Below are 13021 nucleotides of genomic sequence, written 5' to 3' on the forward strand. Positions count from 1 at the left end.
TTTTTTTAATCATGATTTCACCCCAGCTGTGCGCTAAATGACTCCCTTTTCTCTTTCTGATAATTTATGCTTCTCTGTAATCATTCTTACATGTTTCGTGACTTTTTGTGAAAATAAATCTTTTTCTCAAAGTTAAAAACCTCAGAGCCAGGAGCTCACTCTGGAGTACAACACTGATAAACTGCAGGGATCCTGTTTGGAACATTAGCTTTTTTTAGTGTGTGACCTCACATATAAACAAGCTTCAAATGGTCATATTTCTGTCTGAACTCCAAAGCTAGAAGATGTATCATTTTCTCCATAAAAAGAAAAGTTTCACGGTGAAATGCTACATCAATGAGACTCATTCAAGAAAGAGACAATTTGTAGACTACAATACCTCATATACAGCCTTTAATGCACATGTGAGTTATAGATCACTATGGGTTAAACAATGTATGATACATAAAATTTTTCTTCTCTTTCATGAGTTCCATGAGGGCTATATGTTGCTTAGCATGGAAGCCCAGATCAGTGATTGGTCTCAACGTGTGTCTTTCTTAAAGGTATTTCTCTCAGGGGTGCATTTCAATAACAGCAGCCAGAAGGCTGGATGATGCATTTTCAATAGAGTGGGAACAGACTCTACTGTTAAGTGTTTAGTGGACTTCTTGTCTGGCAGTGACTGAAGTTGGTTTATCTCGGCACTTGTCAGAACAGTGGTTAAAAAAAGTGCAAAATACATTCACAAGCAACATTTGTTTTGGAGCCAATTTAAAAACAACAAAGCAAAAAAACAACAACAAAACAAAGTATCAAATTTGCTCAGCTGATCAGCATGAGGCAGTGATGCATAAGAATTCAACTTACAGTGGATAGCTCTTCAGATAATCCAATCATAATATGCTCATCTATGAACTCGCAGCCACTTCAGTTCAATAATGATCAGCGCAATAAACCAAGTATAACACAAACAAATGAGTAGTAAAAGGATGAGAAAGAAGATGATTTTTGCATATTTGTTATTTGACAAGCTGATATATGCATAGGTTTCAGGCAAGTATTTCTCTCAGAAAATATCAGAGTGAACCACGTGTGGTCGGAGAGGACATGTAAAATTTCCATTTTCTGATACAAGAAAAAATTCTTACTTTAGAAAATGAGTAAGTTCTTCAGATGATGCAGCTCAGATGGAGTTTAGCATTAGGACTGCATTATTATTCTGCTGTATAAATCTCAAATCTGTGTGTCACAGGTGAAGACAGCACAAAGCAGCAATATTTAGAATCAGATCCTGACCAGTCTGCTGTTATTAAACTTAGAATTTTGTAAGTGGACGCTTTTTTCTGTGCATGCTATGTGAAGTTTTTTTATTAAAGTCAAAGGAAAGAATTTGACACAGCCAGCCGTTTGCAACAAGCTAGACTACACACTAAAATAACAAGTATTGAGGAGCTCAGATATGGAGGATTGCATCTAAACATGAAGTGCAAAGTGCAAATGACTTTATGTATTTTTTTTGGTAACAATGGTAACAACCTGATAACAACCTTCATTTAATTTACATTTTCCTGCAAATGTAAATATAAAAGGCCAGTAGAAAAATCGCTAAATTGACAAAATCTTCTCTTTTATCTTGACAGAAAAGAGCCGTGTTAGCACAAACTGTTAAAGAAAATCAACACCCAAGAATTACTTCTTTATAGTCCTCATGCTTAGTGTAGTTCAAAAGCAAAAGCAGAGGCCGAGCGCTTGATGTATCTGCCAGGAAACTGTGGTTTGCTTCCTGTTTGGAAGCTTTGACTTTTTGAACTTTGTTTTGCTTGGTTTTCACTTGCTGATTTGTTTGATTTGAACTCACTTTTTTCACTTCAGACACTAAAAGTTACTTAGATTTAGTAAAAGATTGTGGTTTGAGCTCACAGCATTAAGTCAACACATTGAAATATGGCATTTGCCTAGTGTATCTGACAGATGTAACAGATCTGCGTGACTATTACCTAAACCTGGTCCACAGCCACTCGTGTGAAAAGACGCCCTGTGTGTAATTTGGAGAAAATGACAGATTTAATGTCCTTGCGATGAGAATGGGCTGGATAAACAATTTACTATGTAGCACATGCTGACATAGCAGTCCTGATTCAGTGCTTTTCTACTAATACCATAAAGTGTGTTAACAGATTTAAATGCCATGAGCCCGTTTCTATTACAGCTAACCTAAAGCAAAGTGTTGAAGATTTCCATAAATCTTTTAATAGTAATAAAAAAAATCTATGGTACTTTGTTTACCTCATTTCAAGCTGTAGCTTCCATTGTATGTGGTACTGAATCCATATTCTAGGACCCGTGTAGTTTTGTGATTGAGCATTAGTAGCTCAATTTTTCAAAGGTGAAAAATTATCTCACCCTGCAAGGCTGCATCATGTATTGTCAATTTAGCACTTTGTTGTAGCGTGAATAAGTAATGGTGAAGAACAACTAGCCCCTATGCATGTGTCAGTTAGGCGTACATTGACAATATACGGATGTAGCCTTGCTGTTGATCCTTGAGTAATGACCTCACATCTATGGATTCCAGGGTGGTCCTTTCATAGCCTGTTAGACACTTACACACACAAAACGCACACTGAGTCTCTCACTCCGCACAGCCAGACTTTATCACACATTACTAACAAGCATGAAGAGTGTGTCGACACACACTTGGGCACAGTGAGCATTTTGTTCTCTTCTACACACTTCCCAAACGTTCCTCTCTTGCTCTCAAACACATTTAAATTCTTGAAAAATAAGTCACTGCACTGTTCTTTGTGTTGTTCAGGAACAAAAAACGAAATTCCCCTCATTCTATGTCCTTTTTCTTACACAGTCTTGTACAATATTCAGCTATCAACTGTTGTATGCAGATACATACACAATGACAGGATCTCCTTCCACAGGCTCTGAAGGTCTGATGAAAGTGAGAGGTCACTGACACTTCCTCCACTTTCTTTTGATAATGACTTGTCTCAGGCATCTAATGCCCTGTTGATTGCTCCCTCCAGACATTTAATGGCCATAAACTGCAGACGACGACATGGGCATCCGCTGTGGTCATTGTAAATGGAGACTCGATCCCTGTGACTTTCTTTTAAATTAGTGTTGCTGCTGTCATTTAGTTGTTCCTCATAATGCCTCTTCTTATTGTTGACTCACTGCCTTACATGAGCAATGATTAAAATCTTAATAATTAGATGCAGGAATGATACTGTCACTTCTTTAAGAAAAAAACCCAAAAAACTTCCACAGACACCAAAAGGAAATAACACACCCATTACAAACAGGAAAGGGGGGAGTATTGCAAATTTAGCAGTTTGCTTCAAAAACAGATGTGTTCTTTATTTTCACATGTCCTAATAACACTCTTTTGCAATGAGGCCATACAGCTTTCTATTTAACCCTCTGGGGTCCAGGGTAAAATTGGCCGTTTTTGACTACTTTTGATTTGACCTCTACATTTCACCTTTTAAAACTGTTTATCTTGCCTTGTTTGGTATCATTCTTTTCAGCACAACCTCACATATCTGAATTTGGAGTTATGGTTTCATTTTGACATAATGTATTAGCACAATTGATCTAAATTCAGACAAAAAACTTAAACTCAGAGTAGAAAAAAGTTATATTTCTTACTGTAAGAACCACAAATATGTTTAACGAATCATTTTCAAAACTTGAAATGCAAATACAAATTGTACATTTTTTAAAATTGGTCATGTGATTTTGATGCCCTGGCGCATCCGTGGACCCCAGAGGGTTAAATGAATCCTGGTTTAAAAAAACATAAACAATGCAGTTTCCTTACAGGGCTGGACACTGCACATTACTACACTAAAAATGATTTGCTCGCTGGCCTCAGTATACTATAAACCTCTGCAAGTCATCTTCTGTTGTCAGTCCTTTTAAAATGTTGGTCTTTGAATGATTTCCTTATATTATTTATTTTAAAATTTTTATATTTTAATTTTTGTATGGAAGAACTATGCAGGTTAATTAAAAAATCCTCTTTATTAACAATAATATATTTATTTAAAGAGTGCTTTCCATCATAGTCCTTTAGAAAGCACAGACCAGAGCTAACAGAGCTAACTACAACTTAATCTAAGCTGGCAGCAGTGAATGTAAAGAGTAGTAAAACTGGAAAACTTGTAATCTATACTGTAATTGTTGTGTATTTGGAACTCCCTAAATAAGCCATATGTAGTGCACTGACCAGGCTCTGTCCATGACTGCGCTGCAGCAAACAAGCACTGCACTATAGTAATCATGAATGAATGGCTCTACCTTGCTAAGGTGCAAAACAAATCCTGTTTTTTCTGGCTTTTTCGACTTTCAAGAAGAATGTTATGCAGATATAAAGTCTGCTCTTGCATAAATAGGAAGCCAATTAAGAGAGGCAAAGCGCAGAAGTATAATGATCATATTTAGATGAACCAGTAAGAATGCAAGCTGCTGCATTCTAAACCATGTTCAGACCTCTAACATACCTCTTCTTTGGGTATCCTAATAGTAAAGCAATACAATAATCCAAACTAGATGCACAAAGGCATAAAATAGAACCTCATCATATTTGAACAACAAAATACGTCTGATTTTAGCAAAACTTCTCAGGTGAAAGAAAGCCATTTGAATGAATAAAAAGGGTTTTCTTAAACAATAAATAAATAAAAATAAATAAATGCTTTCTGTCCATCCATGTTTTAGTTCAGTAATACTTAAATTTTAAAACCATCTTTTCACCAAAATTAACAGGCATATCAATTTCCTCCAGAAATTGGTGTAAATAATTGTAGATCATCAGCATAACAATGGAAGACAATCTCAAAGGACCTAGTGAGTTTACATATTGGTGGTTAATGTAGTGAAAACAGCTGTGAACCAAGGTCCAAGGGTTCCATAATTAATCAGTTGCCAAAGAGTTTCATAAGTCTCTCCACGAGTGTATTAAATGAGCTGTATTAACACAGGGAATGATCGTTGCTTACACATAGACAAAACCATTAAAAAAAGCAAAACAAAACATTGGTAAATAAGCATGTCTGAAAAAGGAGGCCCTACTTTCCAACGCTGTCTGGTTAGTGTTTGGAAATTAAGAAGCAGATACATCCCGTAGGCCTGGAACAGTCCAGTACTAGCTATAATCCAATACTGCTAATACAATGTACCACTGCTATTTTAGTAAACAAAATAACATTTTACTGGTGCTTCAGGCAAATATGGCTGCAGCTGGAGTTCTTTATTGGTCTTTAAGAAAATAAAGATAAATAAATAAAATGAAATCTAAATATCCAGAAAAGTATTTTCTTTAACTGGTTTCAACTTTAAGCAAACAGCTTTAAGTTGCCATTGGTGCACTGCAACGTCTAATACACACCTAAGCAATGTACGTATATCACACACTGCTCATTTTGCTGCCGTCATTCTGCTGTTTATACCAAACTTATACTTTAACGCATGAGTCACTATGGAACAATTGCACAGTCTTGAGAAAATTATTGGTTAGACCTGCAGGTTTTCGCTCTCCATTATATAACATTCAGAAAAGCAAATTACCAAGTTGAGTTGCAGAATTTGAACAAATAGCTTTGGCAAGCTTAAGTTTTCAATGCTTTCAACATTGCTTCATTTCCCAGGATGATTTTTGATTGTCCATGTGACTATTTTAGAGGTGAAGGTTGTAATAATTTTTTTTCTCCCAAAATTGCAAGTCAGCTAAGGGGGGGGGGCTTCTTCATGTTTGCACTTTCATGAAGGGTTTCAAATAATTTGGATAAAGAAAAGAAAATTTAAAAGTAAGACAAAAAAGAAAACACCGGCCTTTGACCCAAAACTTCCAATACTTGTTCTTTCAGTCATTGTCCCCTCATTTTTCTCCAGTCCTCTTTGTGTCTGTATCTCTAGGACACACACACAAACAGACTACTCATGCCCTGAGGTCCTGTTTCCGGTCTTAGGTGCATGAGAGACACTAGCCAGCATCTGTGGGGGACTTGAGCTTTATTACAAACACATATACTCATGTGAGTAGTGATTGTGTGTGTGTGTGTGTGGGAGAGAGAGAGAAAGAGAGAGAGATGATGCTGTTGTTTCTACTTATTTTCTCAGTAAATGGTAAAATGGTAAATGGCCTGTATTTGTATAGTGCTATACTTAGTCCCTAAGGACCCAAAGCGCTTTACACTACATTCAGTCATCCACCCATTCACACACACATTCACTCAGTCTCCTCCTCATGCATCTTTTAAGCATAAATACTAGTAAATCTCAACCAGATGAAAAAAAAAGGCAAGCCTGCAGGCACAAAAAACGCAGCACCTTTGTGTAATGTTTCTGTAAACTTGTAAACTTCTGTGACTTGTAGGCAACACAAGCTTCATTTTACACATGGTTGTATATTGGACAGTGTATGTTTTCTATGAGATAATAGTGACTGCTATAGATGACAACTAACATGGAGCATGCCTATGATATAGATTAATATACTAGATTGCTTCACATCAAAATTGTAATGAATAGGCCCAGATTCTCACATTTAAAGCACACAAAGGCGTTTTGATCACACTGCATCTACTGTTTTGTAACAATTTCTAGCAAAACCTCTGTAAGTATCAGCCTGTCAAGATAAAATCTGAGAAAAGGATTCACGTTTCACTCACACAGCACTGCAATCAGATGATCAGATAAGCTGAAATACTCACATATGCTTTTGCACATTCAGTGGAAGTGTTTCTTTGTTTAGTTTAATGCTCCTTCTGTGATGATTTAACATCACAGGTGTGATTTACACGAGGTGATCAAGTAAAGGAAACAATAAAAAAGTTAAACAGCACTGACTTCATAATGCAGATTTTGATTTGAGGTGGTGCATGTTGTCTCAGTTCCATGGATCTGAAAAATAAACCTCCCTTTTGAAATTAAATCTATGGTATTCAAATATACATCAAAAGACTGTGTTCTATGAAAATTTTATGTATTCCATGTCTTTTCTCATTTTAGTAAACACCACTACAACCATGGATGAGGAACAATGCTACTATAATGAGAGCATCACCTTTTTCTACAACCGCAGCGACAAGCCTCTTGCTAACGACTGGGACACCTACAGCCGGTTGGTGATGGGCCTTGGCATCACTGTGTGCATTTTCATCATGCTCGCCAACCTTCTGGTAATGATCGCCATCTACGTCAACAGGAGATTCCACTTCCCCATTTACTACCTGATGGCCAACCTGGCAGCTGCTGACTTCTTTGCTGGATTGGCGTACTTCTACTTGATGTTCAACACGGGACCAAACACAAAGCGTCTGACTGTTTCGACATGGCTGCTGCGTCAGGGCTTGATTGACACCAGCCTTACTGCATCTGTAGCCAACCTGCTTGCCATCGCCATTGAACGCCACATCACCGTGTTCCGCATGCAGTTACACACACGCATGAGCAACCGGCGCGTGGTGGTTGTGATTGTCATTATCTGGACTATGTCCATAGTCATGGGGGCGATACCCAGCGTAGGTTGGAACTGTATCTGTAGCATTAAGTCTTGTTCCAACATGGCACCTCTCTACAGCAACTCTTACTTGGTCTTCTGGGCAGTGTTTAATCTTGTGACTTTTGTTGTCATGGTGACACTATATGCCCACATCTTTGTGTATGTGAGGCAGAGAACCATGAGGATGTCACGGCACAGCTCTGGACCACGACGCAACCGAGATACCATGATGTCTCTTCTGAAGACTGTGGTCATTGTGTTGGGTAAGAGCATTCACTTTCAGTCTACGTACTGTAGCTGTTGATCTCTTGATAGTCACTAACCTAGACTTTCTAGCAGGATGCCACTGCCTATATATGTATTTGTCTTTGTAGCAATGACCCAACATTTGAAGTCGCCAGCAGCAGCAAAACGATGCATGTGTTAATTAGTTTAACTAAGAGGCTGTTACATTCAACACTGAATCCAAGCACAATGTCCTCCTAGCACTACTGCAGACCTCATATATAGTAAATCATATTGGTCAGTGGTGCTCCCCATGATCATTATTAAAATGCTCAGATTTTTAGTTATGAAGTCACCTTTAAACTTATGATTGCAAATAGCCAAATGAGTATGAAAATAATTAAATATATGCAAGCAAAAATATATAAACATAGTGGTTTGAATAATGTGGTTTTGTTGATTTAAAGTATAGTAAATTATGTCTCTTTTAGAAGATGCATATATCAAGTACCAAGGCCCATGTCCATGCAAGTGCCTTTAAGGCTTTACGCTTCACAATAATTGTGCACAAAACAAATGAACTTTTCTGGTAGTCTGTAAACAACAGCATCTGTACTACCAACAGAATATGAGGAATTTAGATTAATCCCACATCCCATCTTTTATAGTTCTGAAGAAAGTTTCTAGTGCTAGCATGTCCTGTTTTCTTGGTAAGAATTGTGAAATACCCTCAATTACTCTCCAGCTGTACTTTCATTTTCACCTATAAAGAACACTAACGGATGTCTGAGGTATATAGGCTGTGCATAAAAAAAACAGATTACAGTTCTCACAGATACAGCTGGCCTCAGTCCAGCTTTCCAAACTAAAACTAAAAACACAGTTGCAATGAACAGCAGGAGTTTTTTTGGTTTTTTTTTACTGTAGTGCTGCAGTGTGGTCAACTTTTTTGGTGTCTGTTTATACGCTGCAGATGAAACTCTGCCTGTTTAACTTATCACCCAAGCTGCGTGTGAAGTCTTGACAGTTTTATGTGTGAGCATTAAGCAGAGCTATGTTTCACACTTTGCAGGACTCTGTAATAATCAGACTCTACTTCTTCTTCTTCTTCTTCTTTTTTCATTTAAAACTAGAACAAATTAGCAGACCAGCTCAGTTATGTTTATAGTATGTTAAAAATTGTGGGGGAAAAGGCTTCTTAGTGCCTGGAAGCAGGATGTGTTGCATCCTAGACAAAACATACCACAGGATTGCAAGTGATCTCTCTCCTATGTGCTCTGCTATCTCATCCTGTTGTTGTCTTTACTCCAAACTTAACTCAAAGTAGTGGACAGGAGACTATGATCTGGAGCCTATAGTGGGTTAAAGAGGCAGAGAAAGAACATCTGCTGTGTAGAGATGTTTTGTTTATTTCTTTACCTCTTTGGTAACGTATGAGGTAAACAGTTCTGAAATTAATCTGCCAGCTTTGGTGTATGTTTCCTAATGGCCATGGGGTGGAAGCTATATACCATGGTATGAATTAAATCTAACTGTCATAGTTTTCTTTGCAGATAATGTGATTTTTCTAGGAGGAAGTAGGACTAAAAAAAAAAAAAAGGCAAAAAAAACAAAAAACCCTTAATCTGCTTTGTCTGATTCTTCCATTGCTATAAATTATATTATATGTGTAAGCACATTTTTGCAGTAAAATATCAGTAATGAATATACAACTAAAAAAAACAACAACTTTTTTTTAACAATAGAAACCAGCATTATTGCTGTCTTTATCTATTGTCTAATGGATAAATAAAAATGTCAATTCTCTGGTGTCGTTACAACTATCCTACAGCTCCTTTTTTCTATTCAGGAATACAAGAAAAAATGAAAAGCTAAGTGGATGTAAGAACATTCGAATAACTGACTTCATATGAACTTTAATGATGTTAATGCAAGGTTGCATAGCTATTTGCAAAAGACTCACTCTATAAATCTAGGTAGAAAACACAGGTTTTATAATCACATAACAATAGTAAGCATTAGGATTCAGGAATTAACATTAAGAAACAAAGTTACAGTCATTTAGCTTCATGTATTTCGGACTAGAGATGACTGTTCTTTACTGAAAATAGAAAAATTGCTTTATGTTTTTACAGTTTCTTTTCAGTTTAATCAGTAAATCATTAGCATCAATTTGAAATATTGTTTTAAAATTTTAGAACAAGCCACATTTATTCTTCTCCACTCAAGCCGACATGTTACTGAGAAAGTAAGTCTTTTGAGTGAGGGTGTGATCTGTTTTGGTTTAGTCTAAATGAGGTCATTTTGAAGCACTATCAAGAACGCTCAATTCCATGCCCCAAACTAAGTCTCTCCCTTGTATTGCTTGCCTGTTTCATTGTACATGCACTGAAAACCTTTGGACTTCTCTTACTTTTCATTAAACAAAAAAACAAATAGAAACAAATTAGTTTTTTAGCTTCCGCTGATACAGATATCCGTATGTGCCAAAAAAATGACTATAAAGGATTTTTCCATCTCCAGGAAAGAACATGTAAAATTCCAGTTGTTTTTAGTCACAGCAACCAATTTTTAAAGCCCAATTCTTCAAAATTTAGTACCACACAAAAATCTCAAATCAGGAATATGTTTAGGCTGAGCAAGAAGTGAAGCTCAGGAGCAATCCTAACAAATACCAGCTGACATCATCTAGCGCAGCCAATATACTTCCATGCATCCAAATGGGAATCTACCATAAGGGAAAACTCTCTAAGCTATTTCAGTGTGTGTGTGTGTGTGTCAGTTGTTGGCAAATGCTGGAGTGTTCTGTGAATGATTTGATTATCTTAAAGCTTATGGTGTTGTATGAGGTCACATCGTCAGACAGCATGGAGTGCCAAGCAATACCATGCCCAAACAAATGCAGATGCCATATCACAGACTGGTACTTGTCTCCAAATTACAGTGTATAAGCAGTCAGTATTTACCCCGAAGACTTATTTCAGTATCTAGATTTCAAAGGAAGGACAGAAATGAATGATTGCACACTAACAAATGTGCCCTACTCATACACAGACGTTTCTGTAATTTTCTGCTATAATGCTGGTGTATTTTCTGGCTGAGCAGAACCAATCTGTAAAAACCGCAAGCCAAACGCTCCAATCTACTGTTAGCATGGAAACACAACTGGCTTGCATCTCACAGTGTCACCTGTTTTCTGTGTGTTTGAGTTTGTGTGCATCTGTGTACGTCACTTAATGCAAGAAATAATTGTAGACAATACAGTCTTTGTAATCGCTCCCTATGGCAGGATCTACGCCTTACAAATGTGATTTCAGCAGCATGGGTTGTTACTTTCAGGCAAACTTTAAACACTGCTTAACCCTTTTACATTTGAGGCCCTTTAAATTTGTATAATATTTGATAAGGCATTTTCTTTTTCAGTGCATTCCTCAAAAGTGAATTGTAGATTTTATTTGGACTTTTTCTGGGAAAAAAGTCACACTGAGTATGTAGAAGTCTCAGAAACTCACAAAAACGCATATATCCAATATGACACACTTGACTTAGAGTTAAACAGTTAAATATACAAGGTGTTATAAATTGCTTAGATTGTATTCAAAATAATATAGTTTCCTTATTCTTTCAAATTAATTTTTATTTATTTCCTTTTTTGTTAAAACATATACATCTTAAACACAAAACCTGCTGCTCATTTCAAACCGGGACCTTCGTTTCATTCCCCCCTTGATGTCTATTGTCGTCTGTATGTGTTTCTATAATACAAGTTACAATATGTCTCCAAAAAACATCTGATCCCACAAAACTTGAAAAAGATTTTCATGCTGCATTTGTTAGGGTGTCTGCATCTTCAGTTACAAGGTTAAAGGGTACATCAGTTGTTTTAGAACTAAATGACGAGAGGCTAACCATCTTCACAAACCAAAATAAGTCCAGTTGCCTTCTTATCAAGCAGCTGAGAGAGCCTAAGTAGACCTTTTGATGTTGATGTTTGATTTTCTTTTTTATTCCAAGTTTATTAAAAAATAACAGATTTTAAAAAGTCTCAGTGCATAGATGAGTCACTGCTGCCAAGCAAACATCTCTGCAGATAAACAGATAGGCTATTTTTGTGTAGGTCAAGCAGGAAAGAAATGCCATTATTTCAAAGAACTCACTGTGTTTCCGGTCAAAAGCTGGTTTCTCTAACCATTAGCTCACTGTGAAACCACTACAAGACTCCATCACTGTGTACACCACAAGCATCTTTGTGGACTCTGTGCTGTGGACTCTCAGCTATTGAATGTGAACTTTAATCTAATCTTCTGTGTGGAAGCACTGATGTGGGTAAGAGGGGAATGGGAAAAGAAATCCTTCTGTGGACAAACGGGAAACTAATGGGCCCTTTTAGAAATATATATAGGGATCATGGTCATGACCACAGATAATGATTGGGTTAGAGAGACAGTTGAGACAGAATGTGAGATACAAGTAAAAGATGAAGCAGGGGATGGCTGACAAGAATACAGGTTGCAGAAAGGAAAACATGACCACGATCAGAAAGAGACGTGCAATGAAAACAAATCCCAAAAAAACCAAGATAGAAAGGAAGGATAAACTCAAGATTTTAAAATTCATAAAGGGATTTTTGAAAAACAATAGATTTTAAAAAGGAAACGAAACTGAGGAGAGCAATAAAAAATGATACAAATAGATTAATGGTAGGAAAATGAGTGAGACTCCCAGAAGATGAAAGCAATAATTCAATTTGGGGTGTTTTTAAGAGCCACAGAGAATTCACATTAGTGGAAACCTAAGCTGGCATAATGAGCCTTCCTAAATAATTGAGTAATGAAAATGTAAGACAGAAGAATAGGAAGCTGTTTCTTGAATGTAATATTTTACTGGGTGTTGAATATTGGATAACTAGCATAGACATAAAATTGTAATGCAAACATGCAATTGCAATTGCACAAAAACTTTTGTTTTCTAGTGTTAGCTTAGTCTTCCTACATTGTGAGTACTTATGAGTTTAGCTTTTGAACAAAAAAAAAGAAAAGAAAAGTAGCAGGGGCGTCGTTAGCGGTAGAGTTTGTTTTAAATATGCGTGTTTCAGGCTTACTGTAAAAAAATATCAGCCCATAAGTGCTCACTTGAAAAGTAAACACATTTAACATCTAACAATGTAGCCATCTTCTTTTCTAATTTAGTCATTATGACCATTGTAAAGAAATCGAAGTAACTGAAAAATCAACCAACACTTTCACCTAGCCAGCCTAACAGTTGTCTGATTGGCTAATGTAGTCGTATTAGTCT

General features: G+C 36.7%; 1 protein-coding gene across 1 annotated transcript in view; it reads left to right on the top strand.

Moving 5' to 3' along the window:
• lpar1 (lysophosphatidic acid receptor 1) overlaps positions 1-13021 on the top strand; it is a gene marked incomplete at its 5' end in the record, with an annotated part of 43945 nt that overhangs the window by 14413 nt on the left and 16511 nt on the right. Inside the window, 1 exon segment of the mRNA XM_005943734.3 lies at positions 7009-7764. Coding sequence (XP_005943796.1) covers positions 7026-7764 — 739 coding nt within the window.

Source organism: Haplochromis burtoni, unplaced genomic scaffold (assembly GCF_018398535.1).
Source record: "Haplochromis burtoni strain Fernald_Lab_line unplaced genomic scaffold, NCSU_Asbu1 Contig_377, whole genome shotgun sequence".
In the NCBI taxonomy this organism is placed as follows: Eukaryota; Metazoa; Chordata; class Actinopteri; order Cichliformes; family Cichlidae; genus Haplochromis; species Haplochromis burtoni.